Genomic DNA, 22428 nt, shown 5'->3' on the forward strand with positions numbered 1-22428 from the left:
TCGCAGACAGAAGTTTGCCGTTTTTTTTTTTTTTACGAGCGCTCAGTCAAAAGCGATCAGTCTTTGATCTGTGTCACGAGTAAACAGCGGTGATAGGAGTTAAACCCAAGGTTGAACAGACGCTGAAGAACACTTATACGTTTTAGCTGCTCAGGAGATAAGGGAAACAAAGTGCTCTGTCAAGCTAAGTGGCTGTAATGGCTACAAAACAAACAGACGCAGGGCCGGTCGCTTTGGAGCAAAGAAGGACTTTACATTCCACAGAGAACCACAGAGCGCCTCTGGACCTAACTCGAGCCAGACACTGTTGGTTTACCTCGCAGGTCGTAATGCAAACATTTATCTGAGTCGATCTACACCTTCCTGCTCCAGACGTAATGCCACACAAGGCAACTTGTTGTGCCTGATGTTGCACAGGACAGCATCCATCGTAATACAGGAAATGCTTGTTGTTTGGAATCTTCAGTTCAGTCAGAGCTGGCCTGGCACATTGTCATCTGTGTAAAATGACAAGGCCAAACAGGCAAAGAAGTCCTTGCTTCGTATTCTTCTTCTTCACTTTCCTCCCGATGCCTTGTGCTATTTCTTTGTGCAGCTTGAAAGAATGTCCCTGAACACATTCTCACAGCAAAGTACGCTTTCACACACATTAAGTGCTGCAGAGATGACATATTTCTGGAGGCCAAACCTGAAATTTAGCATTGCCCGATTACCGAAATGAAATTACATGTTTTTCTGTTGGCTTTTGAATCATTGCAGACAATAAGTTTTGTGGCAAACACATGTTTGTGATACTTCACACATTCAGGAAGATCTACAGCAATGGACACTTTTATGATTTGAAGCGTGAATGCAAACTTGATGAGTAAAAAGCTAACTCTATAAACGAGCTACACCACAACGAGGAGGACTAGTCGGCGTGATGGTATTTTGTAGCCTCATTTAGTCACTTGCTAGCAGCCGCCTTTTTTAACACATGTGAAAGCTTCAATATCCATGAGTGGGGTATTTATAGACACATTTTATATTGTAGAGCAAACCGTTTAACTCCCCTAAGCTTTGGTTGACCAAAGACCTTTTGTCAGGCATCTAACCAACCAAACACATTCAAAATAAACATCGACTTCTAGACGAGGGAACTGGAAGTGCAAAAAATGCTAAATCATTTCCAGGTTTTAGGACTCATACCTGCATCTCTCTATTCAACCCCAAATCCATATATTTCCCCCCGAGTAGGAAATATATGGATTTGTGACTGCGCAGCACTTTCTCAAAGACACAGTGAACAGTTTTTGCTGCAGTGCATTATCTATGAAATATTGATGAGTCCGCTTGTAAAAGTGTTATGATTTAATAAATCAAGGACACGAGTTGATTATCATAATTTAAAACCATTCATAAAATGTCCCATTGTGTTTTTGTTTGTGCTCTCAGTAATTCAAGTCGTTGTGACTTTAATTTAACTGTAGACAACCTCATTCTGTCCCTGAAGACTTTACATTTCTTTGGAAGTAGACTTCGAAAACGTTGATTTGAGATGTAAGCCTGTGAGGACAGACACAGGACATAGAAACCAGTCTGCTGCCCCCCCCCCCCCTCTCATAAACAGTCTTTGTTTAAGTCTCCACATCTATCCTCTCTCATTCGGTTGCTGTCGTCCACTCGTTCGCAGCTGACCACCATGAAACCATTAGCTCTCTCTGTTTGTGCTCCACTGGTATCAGATATCTCCCGCTTTACGTAAGTTTGACTAAGAGAAGGTCCTTAAGGTGCTTTAAGGATCGGCCAACACGATCTCCACTGTGCCGTGCAGCCGGTGATTAAGAGCATGTTGATTGCAGCAGTGCCCGTGTGCTGTAAGTGATATTTGGGTTACTGAGGCTTGTTGTTGCTGCTGGTCCGTGGGATTGGATGCAGTAATGGTCCTAGCAGTGCAGCAGGCAGGCATGTGGCCGAGGTACTGCCTTCCACTGCCTCCCATTCTCTGCTTTATAGACCTCCAGGGGGTCATGACCCCCCCACACACCCCCCCTTCTCCCCCATAACTCTTCCAAATCCACAGAGAGAGGGAGAGGAGCTAGCTCACGGGCCTGGAATCCCACCAAAGCTCCTCCGTGAAATGTGTGGTCTCCATCAGGAGAGGCATGGTGGGGACGACAGACAGTGGTGGTGATGGTTAAACGGTCACGGCTGGTGGGAGGTACGCTCGCCTCCTCCTCGGGTCAGGGAGTACAGGGGGCGAGGGCTGGAAATGGGGCGTCTTGTCAGAGCGTAATAAAACAATGTGAAGGGGTGGCAGGGAGGAAACAATACGAATGAGCCACAGCAGAGGTAACACCGAGGAAAGGAAAAGGGAAGGATGAAACAGGGGAGATGGAACAGAGACGGCAGCGGGGGGGAGAAGAGAAGGAGACATAAATTAGGAAAAGAAGAGGCCAGACACGGTGTCTGTAGTGTACTGCTAAGTGACAATAAATCATTACTCCTCTTCCACCATTCCTACATGACTGCAGGCATTGTAAAACACACATAACCAAACCCATTAATACACATTATTACACCCCGACATCTAGCCTCCCTCTCTCTACGTAATAATACCGCATCATCCGGAACGGCGCTATTTTATTGCAAGTCGCTGAAGCGCGTACAGCACCTTCGCTTTTTCCGCACCTACCTCTTAGCTTTTTAGTGTGCGCGCCTAATTTATGGCCCCTCGTCTTAAGTATGACTCTGCGCCTAACGTCAAGTGATGGGGAAGTGAGGAAATATGTTTGCAGAGTACGTCACGCCATTGATTAACTAGCCAGAGGTGGGAGGTGGGTGTGCCTGTGTGTGTGTGTGTGTGTGTGTGTGTGTGTGTGTGTGTGTGTCGGGGGATATCAGCCCAGACAGAAAAAACAACGATCTGATGACTTTCTTGGCAGATCGGCGGCATCGACCCCGCGATGTGCTCTCACACATCAATAATGGTTCACATTCCTCGGCATGACAGAGAGGCAGGAAGTGTTGCACCTGGAGACGGAACAGACAACTAGTCATTAGCGGCTTATAAACAGCATGAGTGAATTATTCGGGGATGCCAAGTTTCTCTGCTCGGCGTGCATTTGATTTTTTTGTGGACTGCCAACATGTGTTTTTGCGGAGGCGTCGCCAATCAAACATATTGCCAGTTTAATTTCACAGAACACATTGCAACAGCAGCAGTGACATCCTGCAGCAGACGAGTACAGCCAGTTCACATTGCAGATATGCTTGAACACATATGGACATATGGACAATGCACAGATGTGTGTCTCATATTTGATTCCTGACTGCGTCAGTGAAGTTGCTGTACATTCTATTATAGCTGATTATTCCTTCACGAGTTCGCCGGTTTGCATCGCTGTGTCTCTGTAATCAAAACTAAGCCAGAGACAAACACAGTTTTGAAGCGAGAAGCGAGGAAAACGCTCCTCATTTATTTAGACTCCGTGAAACATTTACAGCTCCAGATGAGTCACATTTATCATTAAACACAAGGAAGTCTGAGGACCTTTCTCACTCTCTTTCCCCGAGCACTTGACCCAGAAACTAAATCGGAGGCAGAAAAAAAAAAAGAAAGAAAAGAAAAACACTGTGAAGTGTTTTTGAGACAGATTTGTTTGATATATGATGAGATGCAAAACTAATTTGTCAAGCACACGCTGCGGTCTTCAGTTGTCATTAGCAGCAGTGGGGTGTTGGTAAATCTTTGAACAGTCTTCATGGCTCTCAAGTAGAGCGAAGTTGAGGGCTGCAATACAGCTAAATATACACGTCTGGTTCAAATTGAGTGGCTTGACAGTTGAGCTTTAAATGGATTAAATGCAGCTAGATTTATATGACTGGTTCACGTCTCAGGTACCTAAAAGGTGTTTTCTAAATTTGCTGTTTTTTTCATGTTTTACTTGTAAAAGCTGCTATTTACCTGATTATTACCTGCTTGATTGTTTAGAGACGTTGAATTAGTAATGGTAAGAGATAATAAATACAGGAAGCGGAGCTGTCTTTTCTATTCTGTGAATATTCTCGGTCAAGCCAACAGCTGTTGGGCATCACAGAGCCGCTGTGGAATACTGTTCCTTTTTTTTTCATCTTAACGTTTCTCCATTAGACTCTAGCTCATGCAGTATACCGGTTCACTGATTTATCGGGACATTGTGGGCTTCTTTAATGTCTCTGAAGACCAGGGCGCTCGCAGGTCAACAGTTCAACCTTATCACCAGAACTTCAAAATGACGAGCACCCGGAGCCTCTGCGCAGGAATTTACAGCAGGGTTTTAAAGGATCTCGCAGAGGATGAAAGGCTCTAGAAAAAGGATGTAGAATAGGCCGTAAACTAGATCTGTTTGTCAGACTTGCACATTATTTGTTCTAAGTCAAGTTGTTCGAGGATGTAGGCAAAAATATCGAAAAGAGCCAAGGATAGGCCGTCGCAATGATTCAATGATTCAATGATTTGCACACAAACAAACAAACAAACAAACCTCGACACTTGTTTTTCAAGCCAAAGTTGAGCTAGTATCAGTCTCCACCTTATTCATCTGCAAAGTGATTCATTTTCTCCCTCACGCTTCTCAGTTGGTGTCACCCACCTCCTCAATTAACCCAAAATGTTGCCAGAGCTGCCAATCAACACTGTTGGCATGGAGACAGCTGCTCCCTTGACTACTCATGTAGGACAAATCAGGAGGGGGAATGAGTCCCACAGTGTATTTGAAGCTGGGGGGGGGCATCTTTTTGGGCTAACACAAGCGCATCTTGATCATACTGCTCCTACAGGGCCCGTAGCTCTGTTATTACCCACAATGCCTGATCAAGGATCAGGGCGAGTGTGAGGAAGAGACTAAGGAAATCAGACAGACAGCATAGAGAGAAGTCAGGGGACCATACATCCGTGAAATAAAGGATTGCTTCATGTTCTTGCATGAGCTCGCTGTGTACATTTTTTTAATCATCTACTTTTAACTAATGGCTTGTAGGCAAGGCGTGGGAGGGCCCGCGATGATTACTTCCATCAAGTGAATTAGTAGCGGTATCTGAAGAGCTGTCACTCTGATGAAAAGCGATTTGTACATGAACTTTGCTGCAGGTATTTCCAGCTCACTCGTAGATGAACATCACAGTGCTCATGCAGCACTTAAAATGATTGGACGGACGGATGAATGTCATTTGTGCGGCCTTTTTTTTTGTTCCTCAGTCATGCGCATGTACTCTTCAGCTGCTGCTTATAAAAATGAGGGACCCTCTTTTTTACAGAATTTTCCACTGCAGAATTTGAAACGTACTGATCTGTTAAACAGGTTCTCGTGGGTTGTTGGGGATTTGGGGAAATATGGAAAGTGTACTTATAAATCCTCCAGCCTGTGTTATTAGCCAGGTTTCTTTCACACAGCTCGTGATTGGCCAGGTGACCGTTCCCCGCTCGCAATTTATTGCGTACATTGATGTCTCTCTGCTGTGAAATATGGTGTCACTCAGAACTAACTACATTTTAATGGTGAAACGGCACTAATGATACACCCACAGGTGCTGCTAATGGCAAAAACACATCACGCTTTTGTGGAAAGAAAAGCGATACTTTGGGATGATTGGCATGACAATGGACTGTTGTAATCATAGGTGAGATAAGACAGTGACAGTTACTGAAACAGGATTTGCAGCCTTCCATTTAGAAGTGGATTGTGGAAAAAGACTTGTTCTTGCTAGCTTGTCGGCTAACTTGTATTTTACAGAGCTGTTAGTCAGTTTTTGTGTGCAGCTTTTATTTAAAGAAAGACAAAAGGGATAAAACAAAGGGAATAACAAGTGCCATCCCAAACCAATTAGCTGGGACTGGAAGTGTGTTATAAAACCCTCAAAAAGCGAGTGTACATGGATGCTGACCTAAGCAGACGTTAATAACTTGAAGTTAATACGTTGTGTTTATGGTCAGAAAATACCATTGTAGAAAATGGTATCCCTCTTTTACAGGGACTGTTTCAAAAATGAACAGCTCATAAACATCAGTGTTAAAAAGGGGAAGATGGGAAAAAAAGAGAGAATTGAAGGTTGTAGGCCAACTCTGGAAGTTCACAAGGATCACACTGGTTTCCCCTTGAAGAAAGCCGATGGGCTGCCCCTGTTTTAAAGAATTTCTGTGTTGGGTGCAATTGAACAGTTAAAGACATTAAATGTTGGGAAATGCCGCAACAGATCCAGTATCTGCTTATTCAGAGATACGGACTTAGAGGCAGTAACAGTCCAGTTGTTTCAACATCATGCGGTGTTGAAAAAAGCCAGCCTCGTCAAAACTACTCATTGACTGCTACTTGCATTAAATCACACTCCACTTCCACGTGTTTTAGTACAGTTGGTGTTCCCACCTGATGCGAATTGTAAACAAGTACGCATGAACTGCACTGAACACCACATTTTAAAGTGGACCAGGGCACGGATTTAACTTTATTTAAGAACTGGGTCTCAGTGTGGTGCATAGTGTTTAGTCTCATCTGAAATGAACCGGACTTTGGGGTCTGATCCAGGCCCGGGTCCTTGATGCGACAGCCTCCTTAGTCATAAGTCAAGTAGTACTTTTTGCTTTCTTACATTCATTTTTGTCCGTTTTGTCTCTTTGGCCTTGCTGACAAGTTAAGTTACTCTGACTGATAACACAGCTCGGCTGTGTAGGGATTACTGTCGTATATCCTGCTCGAGGCCCCTGGGAGCGCCGCGCTGTATCATTCTGTCAACAGTTAGTGCTCCGAGAGTGCTCGACTTTACTTAGTTTGTGTGTGTGGTGCCATATTTCACACTGCTCCGTCCTCTGCCAAAATCAACTACCCAGCTTCCTACCTCATCTTTCCTTGCCTTGGAAAGCACACCGCTCTGCAGCCCTGATGAGGTGGGGGCAGATTTTTGAGAAAAAACACCCACATCAGAGCCCAAACTCCGGAACCTGCCTCGTCGGGACCCAGCAAATATCCCCCCCACACCACATAAATCTCCCTGACAGAGTGATGTCTCACCAGTGGCACACCTGGTAGCGCCCGGATACCCAGGGCTGCATGCCAGCCTGCCTCTGAAAAAAAAGAAGCCATGCTTCTTGGGTTTGGGCCAGTGCCACATGGTCCACAAAGCCTCTGTTTCATTGTAAAAGCGGGATTAAAGATTCATTTAACACACAGGGATATGCTGTTACGTGACAGTGGTGGGAGCTCTACTGCACCTTAATGGGCCCAGCTTGTGCTGACAGATAAGTTGAGCTAAGTTCCTCCAGACCGGGGGGCTCCCTCCACTTCTTCACTCTCAATGAAACAGATTGTTATTCTTTCCAGCCGGCCATACAGTAGCCCTGTCCGTCATTAAAGCTATGAATCATGTCTCTGGACTTGCACCGGCTCCCTTAGGGGTATATCATTGCCTTGCCCCTTAATCTGGGCAGATTTCCGTGCCGGGTCCACCATACGTGAGTTCTGTTTTTAAGCACAAAGAACAGCTTGCTCGTGTTACTCATGCGGACCACAATCTTCCCACATTTGCTGTCAAAATGCTTTGGTTTCAGGTGTTTAGTGAAAGGCGAGTAAATGCACATGCGCCCTTCAGCAGCGGTTAAACGGACCCAGCATGGGTTTTATGGGGAGAACGTTTAGCTGCTTTTTAGCCCTGCTAGCTGACATTATCACGAGCGTGGAAAGCACCATATGTGGTTTATGTTGATGTTGAATTGAATGTTGAGGGATTTGTTACGCACAGAGCGGCGGCTACAGTTCCGCTGGCGAGAAACATAAAAAAAAGAAGTCATGCCTGCAAGCTGCTTCACGCTGTTTTGGAGGTCAACTCATTAAACTGCTCGTCCCACATACAGGCTAGTTTGTTAGAGAATTGGTTAATTCCCGTTGTTTCCGGTTTGAACTGGCATGCCAAGGTAATTTGCAGGCAGGGTTTTTCCCTCAACGGTGATGCAATAAGTTGCAGAGCAATTTGTCGAATTGGATTCTTCATGCTGAGAAAAAGAGAGTCAAAGGATAAATATCTCAAATCAGCCATATGATTAGGCTCCATAAAAGTAGGTACCAGCTATGCACTTTCTATGATAGAAAGGGTTTCTGTGTTTGAGATTCAGCACTTGTTGAAGTCCATGTCTGGTAAAAAGGTGTCCAAGCTGGAAGGTGTATAGTTTGTGTATAGGTGTATTAGTCACAACACTACAGAAGCTTTCCATCCATCACTCAGACTTCAGAACTCTTATTATCTTATCCTATATATATATCTTAAATCTATTCACTGTAACTAATTGGCCATCCATCTGTCACACCCCTGATTTCCCGGTCAGTCGCCATCATAAACCAACAGAAACAGAAAAATAAATGATATAACCACCAGCAGAGAAAGTGAATGTATGAATACAGTGAATCCCAGCACGTTAAGTAGAGATGCTCTCTCTTTTATTCATTCAGCAACACGACAGCTTGTAGATAACTTCAAGCCCTTTTAGTCTCTGTCCGTCTGCATAAAAATGTTTATTTTCTCTCTCGCTGCAGTTGTTTGAGTTGAAATAAATTTCCCTGTGAACAGCTCTTCTTTGTTCCCCTCAACGAGAATGCGGTTGCGTTGTTCAGAAGGCTGAGATGCTGCACTGACCACTCTTAGAGAAGAGGAGTGTTGTTGTAGGACCCCCCCATCACTTCAGACAGCCTCTCACTGGAGAGCTCTCTCTCAGATCGGCTCTAAACTCTCTCCTTAGTGTCAGGAAGTGTTGGAGGAAGCACTCTCTGTCTAGTAGGCTTTTCTTAGACTCCCTGGTCTCATTGCATATTCATAGTCCCCTCCACGGTCCAGGGTATCAAGTTTAAAAAAACAACAACACAGAAGCTGTAATTACTCACGGTAATGTTGTCCGAACTTTCTGTAATTTTAGAAAAAATATATGAAGGTTTGCAAATGCGAGTTTCATATTTAAAACAGCTGTTTGTGTGTAGACAGTGAAGTATTGCTGCTGCCTTTGAGCGCCATGCATGGAGGCCATTTTCCCACGAGCTCCAACAGTTAAAACACTTTCATGCATCTCTCTCCTCCGCCACACAAATAATGCAAAGTCACTTCACTGCTGGAAGTTGGACATTGAGAGGCTGCAGTTTGTCCTCCTGAGTGTCACAAGCAAATCCATTACAGTACAAACAGGTTCACAGAGCAGCACACACAACACTTCATAAATCACGTGAGCAAACTGCAAGATGTTTTTAAATTGGTAACACAATGACTATCTTTCCAAAAGAAGAACCTAATCACCAGTAACAAGGTTGCCTTTTGTAGAGCGCAGCTCATAAAATACGTTGCTAATATTGCATCAGTTAATAAAAAGGATATGATTTGTACTTGTTTATTATATATTACTAATTAACTGTCTTTTGCGAAAAAAGAAAATGTTGTGAAAATAATGAGTATTAAAACAAAGCTACTTTTATAAAAAGTTATCAAGACTTTTGTAAGTCCTCGAAATCCCCAAAACTATTTGCAGCAAGTTGCTTGAACGCTCACACCGCCTACTAAATTATGTTCCCAAACAACTAACCTGCACTCTTAAATAGTTTAAAACACACAGTTAACGCTGTAAAACAAAACAAAACAAAAAGTACTTTTGAGTCATCCACCCCCTCGACCTCCTCTGTACACAGACTTCCACAGACTCATTTCAAACTGATTCATGATACGTCAAAAGCAAACGTAATCCACGTCAACATCCGTTTGAAGTTGGGGATAGTCTAGCTTTTGGCAGCAAAGTGTGGCCACACAGTACCAGCAGCTAACCAGTATGCAGAGTCCTGTGACTCCTGACACATTATTGACCTACGTTACAAAGAATTTAAAACATGGCGCCTCAAGTGTTTTCGGCGTTGAGCAGAGCCCGGAGAAAAGCCCTAAAAGCCTTTATTTTGTCTGATGTAACGGTTTAAAATGCCACCTGGTTTGAACCTCACAGGGTCTTCCATGGAGCGTAAACAATAGACAATACAGATCGATGACATCTGTTCCTCTGTATCAACATGCAGTGTATTGTCTATTGTGCAGCATGTAGTGGAAGCATAGTAGGGAAAGTACACATCGCAGCCAGTCCCATGAGCGAAAACTAAAATCAAACACCACACCCACGAAACAAGAAGCAAGTGATTCATGCGGTTGGATTCAGGTGAGCAGCTCTGCGTCCCGTCTTCAGTCTGATTAATGGCCTAGCGCGTCTCGCTGAGCGCCCGTGCTCTGGGGTTCGGACTGTGAACGAGCAGGTGGGCTGCCGGCGGTGAGATATGTGCCGCTCTGCTCCACGGGAGTTAATGAATCGACGTGGGCGCCCGGACCGAAGTGTAGACAGCGGGAGGAAGCAAAGTGATCCGTCTTTCAGAGGGTGAGGTATACTGCTTGTCCGGCGTGTGGGCCGCTGATAGTGAGGGGGAGAGAGAAGACGTAAGGAGAAAGAGGGGACACAGGGTCAAAGAGGAGAAAGAGTGAAGGGGGAGTTATTGAGGAGTACAGGAAAGGAGAGAGAGTGGAGGATAGGAAGAGGCAGCAGGTAGAAGCAGAAGGAAAAGGTTGGCTTGGGGCACAAAAAAGATAAAAAAGGCCGGGTGTCGCCGGTCTGTGTTAACGTTCCAGGTGAAAGTCGCCCACAACACTCCTTAAACCACCACAGAGTGGGTTCATTATTCTCACTTTGCTCCTCCACTAATTATCGTTATCATTATGGGGGATAATTACCATCTCACTGCCTAACGCCCATGCAGGCTGCTCGGCTCTGAGTCACACACACAAGGTTATCAATAGCTGCTCAACTGCAGTCTCATCTGCCTAATTATACGATTTGGGCTCGGTGATAACTGAAAAGGATGTGGAATCTAGTATTATGCTTTGCGAGTGTAGCGCTGGTGAGATGCAGGAAAGTCAGCAGAAGGCCCCCGAAATAAACCGGTGCGTGTGGAGCCTGTTAATTAAATGCTGTGGCTTTTCGCTGGAATATAAATCAGAGGAAATCCAGGCTTGTGAAACAACTGGAAGTCTCTAAAATACCCTTCAAGCTGGTACGGAACGGCGAACGCATGCGAGTGTTAAACAAAATCCTGTGAGGCGTAACTTCAGATCCTCTATCTTTGATTCCCTTCACTCACTGCCTGTAATACGTTTCTCGAAAAATCCTTTTACATATTATCTGATTTTAAGGGGCTCTGTCCCACTTTACTCTGTTCATACCACAATATTAGTGACGAGCCTACAGCAGAGGGCAATTTCTCAGCAGACTCTGCTGGCTGTGACTTATGCTGAGCTTAGGAGCCGTGTTTGTCAAGGGGGGGGGGTTCTAAATCCCTCTGTGGCATTTCGGAGTTGCAGCTGACACCTCCTGATGAACGCTCTCTCCATCTGCTGCTCTTCAACGTCGGAGCACAGGACTGACACAGGGCCTCATCACCGGGGGGAAATTCATTAGACCTGCCCTCTGTGATGCACACAGGGAGAAGCAAGGAAGTCAGGAGTGGGAGAGAGGAAGGTGACAGTGCGACAGTAAGCGCATGACAGACGTTTGGGTCGGACTGGGGGAATGCGTGCCGCAGAGGGCCTCATTCTCTTTGACCCCAATTACCAGAGGTGTTTCTTTCCACCTGCTAATCCACGGATCATAGGGTGGCCCCGCCTCTGCACCGGTTTGTTGTTTTCCCCACGAGTCATACGGACGATGGCATAGCTCTGCAGACTTTTACGGAAACTACGAACAGTCTTTCCGTAACTTAACATATGAATTGTATCCCATGGGCCTTTTTTGTAGGCCTGCGTCTAATGCTAATTTTTTCTTCAAAATAATCATTTAGGTTATAAAATATCAGAAAATTGTACAAGAACAGTACAAAACTCAAAAAAAATTTTTTTTTTAAATTGTACAAAACTACAAAAAGCCAATTATCTCATTGGTGAAGCTTGAACCAGCATGTTTGTTTAATAAATAACTTAATACAAAATGTGTCTAAATACAAAATTGGTGATTTTCTGCTGATCGACTACTTAATAACCTGTTAACAGCCCTTTTATAATATTCAGGAATATGTAGCCCGTCTGCTTATATTATCCTCTTGAAAATGGTTATAAAAAACTATTATTATAATTTTTCTGCAGTTTTATAATTTAATTTGAGCCCTCAGCTGTTGGTCAGACAAAATGTGAAGATGTCCCCTGAATGCTCAATAAACATTGCACTATTTTTCTGACAATTCATGAAGTAAACCTTTTGTTCTGCCGGTCAAAATATTTGTGTTCCACACTCGAATGATTTCCATCGAACCGCAGCAATATTTTCTTGTTGTTGTAGATTATCTGACCTGCGTCTCTCTGTGCTCCCTCCCACAGAGACACTTATGGACTCCACTACAGCCACGGCGGAGCTCGGCTGGACGGTGTACCCCGTGTCAGGGTCAAGCGACAACAGCGTAAGTGACGGCCTCCACATTCACAACCATCTTCTTCTGATAATGCAGATTTAATTAAATTATTATATAAGTAATAACATAATTGCGAGTCATTTTAGAAAAATGTTCACTGCGACAAAGGTGAGGCATGCGGCAGCCTTCTCTTTTGTTCCACGTTTATGTGCAGCTAATGTGTAAATGTGTTCAGTCCCCCATGATGACTTTATGTCTGCTGGTAGCCGGTGGTTTGGTTTTCTCACTCTAAGGTCAGAGATCGACTAATGAGCCGGCCTCGTCCCCGGGGGACTGAGCTCAATTATTCCTCAAAAAAACTGAAGGGGGAAAATCAAAGTCAGATGTGATCTCAACATGAAGAAGAAAACTTTTTTAATTGTTGTCGAATTTGACGATACTACCACTTTCTCTCCTTGCATATTACCATACTTCCACAAAAGCTCATACTTTTTTACCCTGAAATATATAAATATTCCCTCGCTGTACTTCCTTCTGGGTTATTCTTTCAAAAACAATGATCCCTATTTTGTACATTTTAACCTCATGTGAACTTTCTGCTTCACTACAAACACAGTAATAAGGAACAATCGTAAAGCTGAAGCTAAATGCGTGTGTTCACATGCCAGGCTTGAAGCTCTGTGTTATATGGGCCCCGTTGGTGTTTGATGCACAGTATTTCCACACGGTGTGCCAGGGCATCGGTTCCTCCTCGCCACATGCAAGCCAGGCCCACTTAAAGTCGGCCAAAACCAGAGTCTCAGTCTCCTTCACTTCTTTCCTCACCACAAGATTTAGACTTCTTAGAGCGAGTCCAAAAGAGAGAGAGAGAGAAAAATGTTGTAGACTTATTTGCTGGTGCATTTCAAAAAACCACCGCCGATTTTATTCAATTATTTATGCTTCTGTGGTCGGCGTTAAAGATGGTTCGAGTTATACTTTATCATGCTGTGTCTTTTTTGTGCTGAAAAAAAAGAAAGCACAGACTTGCAGCATATAGAGCTGCCCTCCCCTATGTGATACAACTTCAAAGTTGCTCAGCGATAATTTAGAATAACTCTCATCCCTCCCAACCTGAGGGCATGTTGTCTCCTCCCTGCTAATTCCTCACAATCAATAGCAAAGCTAAAGGACGCCTGCTTTCCTCCCCTCTTGCCAGCTCTGGATCCAATTTACACAGAGAGACTCCAAAGACAGTTTACATCACGTCCTCCTTTCATCTCTGCAAAAAAACCTTCGATTCAGCAAAAAACAGTCACTCAAACCATATTTCATAATTGGATTTAATACTAAGTGGAAACTTCAGACAAAAATAAAATTGAATGCACGCAGGAATCCAGAAAGGTCACTGTTGTGCCGTGAAAAGTGCCCGCTCTGGTCAAAGTGAGGTGAAATTAAGGTCCTAAACTGTCAAACTGAAGGCCTCTTCAAGGATCATCTTGGTTCCGTGTGGTGCACCGCCTCATTCTGCGGTAGTCCTCCTCTTCCAAATCAAATACATTCACATTTAATTTGACTGAAAGGCTTATCTTCGAGGACTTTCTTATTTCCTGCTTTCACTTCAGATTATTCCGTGCTCTGTTCCGCAAAAACATATGCGGTTGCGATATATATCCTTCTCTTTGGGGCGCAATGAAATGCAAACAAGTCCCTAAGCCAGCGGCTTTAGTCAGGTATAGGTCTGGTCTTATCAGCGTGGGCACTAGAGTTTTTACGACGATATGGCAGAAAGTGCAGAGTGGAGATAGCTGGTCCCTCACGGCCCGGGGCAACAGGTGTGGAAACAGAGCTTGCGCTGCCTCTCAGTATAACAGCGAGAGGTGCTTTACAGAAGCTATTGTCTTTCACACACATATATGCGTGGCTTCGTGGGCTTAGACCGTGGATCAGTGACGTCCAGCAGAGCGCCCAACCAGCAGTTGGCTTTCACTACTCTGTGTAGCTTCATGAAATATATCCTAACTCGACACGCAATACTTTGAGACACAATGGAAGGCCAGTCGAGTAACAGTGTGATATTAAGTCAGAAATGTTATGGCAGTTGGTGTTATTGCACTCTATTATTAAAGTATATTTTAATATCGCCTACAGGTCTCATCACTAACTTAAGAGTGGTGGCCAGGCATCAGCTTTCGGTTGCCGAAATATGGTTATTTTGAGTTGTTAGGATACCATGCAGTTATATATCAGCTTAGTAATGAAAATGTGAATAAAAGCTTTATTCAGTAACTGACAAACCCAGCAGTATAATTTCTAGCCCAGCTCAAAGATGCACAAGACTTCCAATTTATAGATTTGTTTTCGTTCAGCTTCATCTGGTTCTTTGTCAGTTTCACAAATGTTTTTCACCACACAGTCAAACAACTTCATTTGCTCTGCCACTTTTTCAAAAACAGGTTTCGGTTTTGACTGTAACCGCAATATTTAAATTTCACTTATACAACAAATATTGAAAAAAATATATATTTGATTTAGGGTACACTCACAGCTGTTTGCCCTATTTTTTATGTTACAAAAACACAAGAATTGGTGGCCAATTAGTGTTTGCCAATGGCAAGCAGGCAAGTGGAACCCCTTAGAGCACAGCTATAAAATCAATCTCCTACAGCTGGGTTTCAGAAGTGATCCAGTTAAACTGCTGTAAATCAACTTGTATAACCCTCCGTGTGTACAGCGAAGCAGTTTCTTCCTTTTAATCATGCGCAATGACAGCCAGACTCGCGTTGTCCCTGAGCCAGACAAGCAAGACGTCTTCATTATTCACGATAGCGCAGCTGAAAAACACAGACAAAGCAACGTAATATTTACCAAAGCAGAATCTTAACCCGGGGCGGTTCAGGAAGTTTGCTGCCTGAACGTTGTGAGAACTCACGTATCGCATGCCTCACTCCACCCACACAGGGGAACTGGTGCAGTCAGTGCAGTCGGACCAGCATTTAGATGTGTGTCTCAGGGCGATTTGCACACATACACAATAATGATATAACACTGTTAATATGTGTAGAAGCTCACATTCTGGTTCTACATCCACTGACCAACAGTAGTAGTTTTAAAAAGGATAAAAAACTACTACTGCTCGGCACATTTGCAAACAAACTGGAGCAGCTCCTTTAACATCAGTCCATGCGAAGCTACCCAGAGATCTCGACACTCTAATGCATGGCTGGCTAGCAGAGCGGGGGTTAAGTGGTCAACGTGTCCCTCTCGAGTGGAGCTGAGAGATGTGTGAAAATCAGGTCGGACCTCCTGACCTGAAGTACTGACAACAGCAGAAATAGACTCACGGCCGCAGGGAGCACAAGGAGCTATACCGCGCAGAGTGGGTTAGGTTATCATTATGGATGTGTCATAATACGCTGTACCGGGCTATAGCTCGTGTCACTTGGGGACACGACTAGCAGCAGAAGTTCTGCAGGAAGGCAAAACATTGCAAATCACTTCCTCGTGATGGAACGAAGTTCCTGCATATTGTGTTTAAATTCCTCTGGAATAAGATTGAGGTTGTTTACGTGTATGCGTGGGGTTGTGCGGCAGACCGACAGCATGCTGCATGCTTATTTGTTCACGTAGCCTTTCTTGTTCTTTACAAGTAATTTGTTGAACTTATTTCATTGCATTGGACTCGCTGGGACTTAAAGTGACCACTAATTTGTGACCGTGACTTTGATTCACAATTAAACGCAAAGAAACACACAAACATAATCCATATGGAACTTTGTGGAATGGGGGGGGGGGGGGGCGGACTTAAAATAAATAAAATATTGAATTGTTCTTCTAGTTTCACATGTTGTGCATTAGTAGTGGACAGTGGTAATTGGAGCTGACTGCAACAGACAGTTCTACTTAAGTCTGTGTGTCTGTGTGTGTGTGTGTGTGTGTGTGTGTGTGTGTGTGTGTGTGTGTGTGTGTGAGAGTCTCTCTTATCCATGATAGGCCCGGTCTCCAGCAGGATTCGGCTCTCATGGCCTCTCCTCTCTCTCGTAGTAATTGAATGCAGAGAGTTTGTGTCATTTGTCCTCTGTCCCTCTCGGGGAGGCTCTCTTGCTCTTGACAGATTTCCCACAACTGCAAATGGGGCGACTGTGCCGCCGGGAGTTTTCCACTGGCTCTCGCTCCCCGCTTTCCTGTGAATAATTTATTTACTTGTGTCAGTGACGGAGCGGCGATACGCAACACGGCTCCGGACCATGAAGCTAGTTCAGGTTAACTCAAACACTGTGATGACACAACGTGATAAATACGCAGTTCATGTCAAAACAATGAAATCTCAGAGTGTTCTGACAGCGTGTTTACACCGCTACTTGACTGATGCGTCACAATGTTCTGACCGCTTGTGGGTCGTAGGGCCGGCTGTTTCCTACTTCTATGTTCTTCTTTGTTCTTGTTTTTGTTGTAGTAGACCCTTTTACAGTTTGATGATGATGATGACGTATGTAAGTGTGCGCACGCAGTTTGGCAACGGAAGCATGGCAGAGTTAAATAGCTTGTTGAGCTATATCAGGGCATTAGCCACCAAAGATCACTAATGCAACCTAAACAAATAGTCCTCCCTGATCCGTGTGCTATTAGTGAGTGGGTAGAATACATTAGCAAGTAGTCTAATATACTGTGGCCATATACTGTATATACACATCATTTGGTGGAGAAACTTTGCATGCACTGTTACACCAACCAGACATTACAGGCATAAAAGTCACTAGACGCGTACAACTACGTTATCTGTGGTCAAACACAGAACGTCAAATAAGAGGTTTGAGTTCACTGAGTTTTAAAATGGCCGCTACAAACACAAGCAATTAGTCCAGTCGTACTCAACGTGTTTAATAGCTTGCTGCCGTAGATGCAGCCGGTGTTTCGGTTTAACGAGTGACTGTGTTAACCGGTGACTCTCGGCGGAATGCGTCTGTAGTTGATTGTCGTGACGGCAGCTGTTGATAACACCAACAGAACATAGGTGTCCACGCAAAAGCCTTCAATCAATTTTAAATCAACTTTAGTTATGACATCACATCAATATTACAATCTCCAACAGATCTGTAATTGTATTCCATACAGCAACTATTTTCTCCCATAATCAGGACATAGACCTATCCAAACATCCACATTTAAGTTGAAATCATGAAACCCTGCCAACCTTCCAACAATATTGTTCATCAGCAATAAACTTTTCTGCGAATAAGGCAAAATGCACCAGCCAATCAGAGGTAGAGTACGGCGGGTTTTTGCTGAATGTGGATGGTGAAAAATAATCTATCAAACTACCATAAATAACAGGCCATAAAACTGCCAATGTGAACAAAGTGATTTGGCATGCAGATGAGAGCACACTTCAACATTTTCAAAAACTCTCTCATACCCTTATTGCTAGTGTGCCATTGGTTAAGCTACCACAGGCCAATGGTGGCATGCGTGCCTCAGGCTGGCTACCTCAAACTTACGCCAACCAGTTATATGTGTTTCTATGAGCAACCACGGATGCATTTGGCTGATAGTCACTCGTCAAACCAGACTCGATGCTCTGAAACGATCGGGATCCTCTCGGAGTTCTGCAGAAGTTGAGTCTGCTGTTGGAATATTGATTCTGACAACCGAACATTAAACGACCAGACATTTGTTGTCAATATTTAAAGCTCGCTAAATCGTCTGGATGGCTGGGGCAAAGCGCCATTTCTGTTGCCAACATTTTGATGGGGATGGCCATAGACCCTTAGTCTATTGGCTGCCATATTAAAACCTAACTTGTTTACAGTTCTTTGTTTAGTTTGATCATCCCTTAAGTTTTCATAGTAACAGTTTTAGTCATTCAAACAGTAAAGTCCGTCAACAACTCTTCCACTTGCGCTTATCAAACAGATCTATTTATGAAAAAATAAAATTGACAGGTCGTTGAAAACCAGTGTCCATGAAGAGTGTAATTGTGGTCAACTATTTGCAGCCAACAAACTTGTTGACCGTCTGCTCGCTGGCTGGAGTTCTCCTGGTCGCACAGATGCACAGGAAATTGAGAATTCTGACAGCTTGATTGTGTTGCATGCAGTATTAACGCACAGTAAGAGCACAGTAGTCCCAACAGAGCAGTAGAACGGATGACACATCAAAATCCATACACACACACATCTGTCTGCAGACTGTTGGCGGCTGATGCTCGCCTGACCGTCCTTGAAAGTGGATATCGTTTGACATGAAGCCAATATCAAGGTTTCTTTCTCAGTTTTAAATGAGGAGTTTGTAAGAGTTTTTACATTTTTTATTCAAGATTAACGGTTGGAAGTGGCTGTTAAGGCTATAACTATAGTTAGAGTCTATATACAAATGCATGAATTATGTGTTGTTCCTTACCGTGTACCAATTTGGATTGTACCTAATGTTGGCAAAAATCAGTCTTTGGAGACTGGCCTCAGCTATAGAGGTAACTCCAGTCTATAATTCAGGCTTGACAGTGCATTGCGCTTGGCATTACAGATAAAGCAGAGACCATAATGTCATGGAGACGTATGGATTGCAGGTCAGCTGAACTTTTCTCTTTCTCCCTCCCGGAGCGGCAGAGGAGATATCGATTCCGAAGCTCATTCTCAGTGAGCGTCGCTGAACTGTAGCGCCTCACACAACTCCAGAGGAAGAGAGGAGCAGCTGACATATGGTCGGAGTCTAACCACCACGATCTATACTCACGTCGGACAGGTTGTCTTTGTCTCTCAGTGTCGCTGTTCTAGCGTAATATAAACTATAGACACACTATAGAGGACCAACTGGTGTGAGAAAGTAGTTTCATTTAGAAGAGATTGTGTGGCAGCATTTGTAACGGTTAGGAATCAGTTGAATTGGCAAGACGATCAAGGTGCAGGAATTGGTTTTGGGAACAATGAAGGGCAGCCACATGTTACTGCTTGATCTATATCTAACATGCTTTATCTAAACAGCAGGTGTGCACTCCTATCAGAGATATTCAGAGTGCATTGTCTATGGAAACCTTTGGCTATCAAGAGAATGAATAGAACAGAATTACTATCCAGTGATAGTTCATTCCAAATGACTTGTGTAGGTACGGCATTAAACATCACATGCAGGTGCGTTCCCAGTGTTTGTAACACCCAGCAGGTTAAACCACACACTGGCAATTATTTGCCGACACTATTGGACCCAGGCTTATTGGAGCCCAAGGAGAGCAATTAAATCATGAAACAATGTCTTTTTGTTTGGAGCCAGTCGTGCGTTCTGTTTCACACCATCGATTTTTTGTATTTATCGTAAGAGTTTGTTTCTGTGTTTCCCAGAGGAAGGAAGCACATTCAGTGTACCATGAAAAACACATTTCTTGTTATTTACCTTGAAGTCTTACACTCTTATGTCCCAGAACTTTCTCAAATGCAAATTAGCTTTTGATAATATTTGGAATGCCTTTGGTTATGAAGAAAATTCCTTTTGCTCATCCTGCCATTAAACATCTATTTATTTTATGTTATGGTGGGGCACTACTCAATGCACTCAGCCCTATGGCTGCTGATTTCCACACTCAGAGAACAAGAAAAACAGCATTATGCCAAATGTAACAGGATCTGGAGAGCTTTTGTTACCGTCGTCATCCGAGGGCAGCTCGTCGCCTTTGACTAATCCATCTTGACATCCACCACCAGGGTTACCTCCATCTCTTATACTTAAAACACATGACCACCCTTTTTGCAGCACTCTCAGTAAAGAACTGGGGAAAAGAGCTGTGAAAATGAAGACGTTTCTTCTAATTTCACACTCAGCGCTTGATCGTTGGGCTCTTATTATGCCCCATTTGCTTCCCTCCACTGGCCGTGATGAAAGCGGGGCAAAGAAGCCATGACAGGACAAAAAGGGGCCCTCCATCAAAACACATTTTGTTTGGGGTCTTTCTTAGTTTGGATCAACCCTTCCCCCCCACATCACTGCCGACACTTTCCCCTGTCTGCGTCCCTCATTAGCAGCAACCCCCACCTGTCTCCGCATTCATTTTATTAAACTGCGATTGTCCGACCCCTCCGCACTCAGTGGGAGCAGACTGCCCACTCTTGTTTAATTGCCCCCCCCCCCCCCCCCCCCACTGCTCCTCAACAAGTGGGAAGGTCAATGGCTGCTCATGACCTGTGATGATGACGTCTGCCAGTACGGGCCAAAAGATAGATCCATCCCTAAACCACACCACCAATAAGCTGTCGCTTGCACACATCATCTAGTCATTTGCTTGTATGATTTTAAAGCTACTAGACAATAAATCACTGCACTGCACAGAAAATACTCTTGACAGTGTTTTTGCAATCTTCAATTGTACTCATTAGGAAGGAAAGCCCAGTTTTGATAAGTAAGACGCAGATAAAAGCTTCTTTCTATTTACGCTCATTATTATTATTTTTGGCTGCACATCAGTCCTTTCTGTTTTGGTTGGCTCTTGTGGTGGTTTGAATTTGAGTTTGGGTCAAGCCGAGCGTCACACTAGCACTGATTAATTAGGACATGGGAATTAAGGACCAAAGCTGTTCTAATTAGTCAGAAAGTGTTTGATGGAACGTCGGTTTGTAACAGAAAGGGTGACTTTCTTCTCCCAACCCGTCAAAATCCTCTCTAAGTGGGCACTAATTTGAGAAATTATATCAGCTGTGAAGTGAAGAGTGAAGGGGGGAGGAGGCAGAGTTGTAGAGGCAGCAGAGGGTGCAGCTGATACAAAGTGGCTCTTGGGGGTTGAGAACAGTTTTTTTTTCATCTTGGCTGAGATGCCGAGGTCAAGGTCCTGACCTGCTCGGTGGTTAGAGCGCATGGTGTTTAAAGCTGGTTTGATCCATGGCCAAGGGGCAGGGAAGCCATAGAGGCTGCATCTGCAGTCAGAGCGAGCGCTCACATTGGTGTGCAATATGTGGACTTTGAAGTTGAATAGCATGTGCCTGAAAATCTGGAGTGAAATTTGCCCCTTGATTGTTCTTTATATGATTACCTGTGTGATATGATTATGTCTGTTTAGTGTGACTTTGACTTTGGAACATTCACGTCAGGTTTCCTCAGTGCTTCACTGTAGTGAAAGGAGCTTTCACTAGCATGTCAGTAACCCATTACAGTGTGTGCTATGAATGTGTCCTAATAAGACACAATAAAAAAACGTAAACCAGAAACCTTGCTGCTCTGTTCAAGTGACTCATTGTCACATTTCTCCAGTTTTCCTTAAAACATTACAAGAAGTGAATGGTTTCCTCAGTGAGAGGGTAAACATCAAAGCTCTCTGCCTCTCCAAAGCAGGGGTTACATTTTTTAACATCCCAAAATGCATTAAACCAGACAGCAACCTCCGGGTCTGAAAAGGGAAGCCAATGCAGAAGTGCATTAAACTTGCATTCTTTCTAATGGCCATCAGGGGGCGACTCCTCTGGTTGCAAGTAGAAGTCTGATTGTATAGAAGTCTATGAAAAAATGACTCTACTTCTTTCTTGATTTATTCCCTCAGTAAACATTGTAAACATGAGTTTATGATCTCAATCTCTAGTTTAAAGTCTTCTTCAGTACAGCATGATGTTCATTTAGTAAATGATGGTCCATTTAGAGTCAAATAGACCATAAACCAGGGTATGCTTTAGGGCGGAGCCACTTTGTGATTGACAGGCAGCTATGTCCCTTCTAGGAGCTGTGCACTATTTTCGTCTTACAACTTTAACCCCAACACAGTGTTTTTTAAGTTCATGAAAATGAATTGTAACTTTTTTGGTTGCCTAAAAATGTCTTATTCAGTGTTTGGTTGTCCTTAGCTCCACCCTCTTGTGTCTTGTGTCACCTCTGTTTGTAAAAAGTCAAGATGGCGACGGACATAAAAAAAGATGGCGACGGCCAAAATGGCGAACTCAAGGCTTCTAAACAGTAGTCCACAAACCAGTGGGTGACGTCACTGTGACTGTCCACTTCTTATATACAGTCTATGGTGAAAACTTCATGTAACCATTATTGCAGCTGCACATTTTAGAAGATC

The 22428-nt window shown here is 43.8% G+C and overlaps 1 protein-coding gene across 4 annotated transcripts in view; it reads left to right on the forward strand.

The window, feature by feature from the left end:
* ephb2b (eph receptor B2b) overlaps nt 1-22428 on the forward strand; it is a 119677-nt gene that overhangs the window by 33166 nt on the left and 64083 nt on the right. For all 4 annotated transcript variants that reach the window (XM_068712563.1, XM_068712565.1, XM_068712564.1 and 1 more), the window contains exon 2: nt 12385-12464. In XM_068712563.1, the coding sequence (XP_068568664.1) occupies nt 12385-12464 (80 nt within the window). The remainder of the gene's footprint in view (nt 1-12384; nt 12465-22428) is intronic.

The sequence above is a fragment of the Cebidichthys violaceus genome, unplaced genomic scaffold, assembly GCF_023349555.1.
Source record: "Cebidichthys violaceus isolate CVI_PGR_0920_01 unplaced genomic scaffold, fCebVio1.0.p SCAF_17, whole genome shotgun sequence".
Lineage (NCBI taxonomy): Eukaryota > Metazoa > Chordata > Actinopteri > Perciformes > Stichaeidae > Cebidichthys > Cebidichthys violaceus.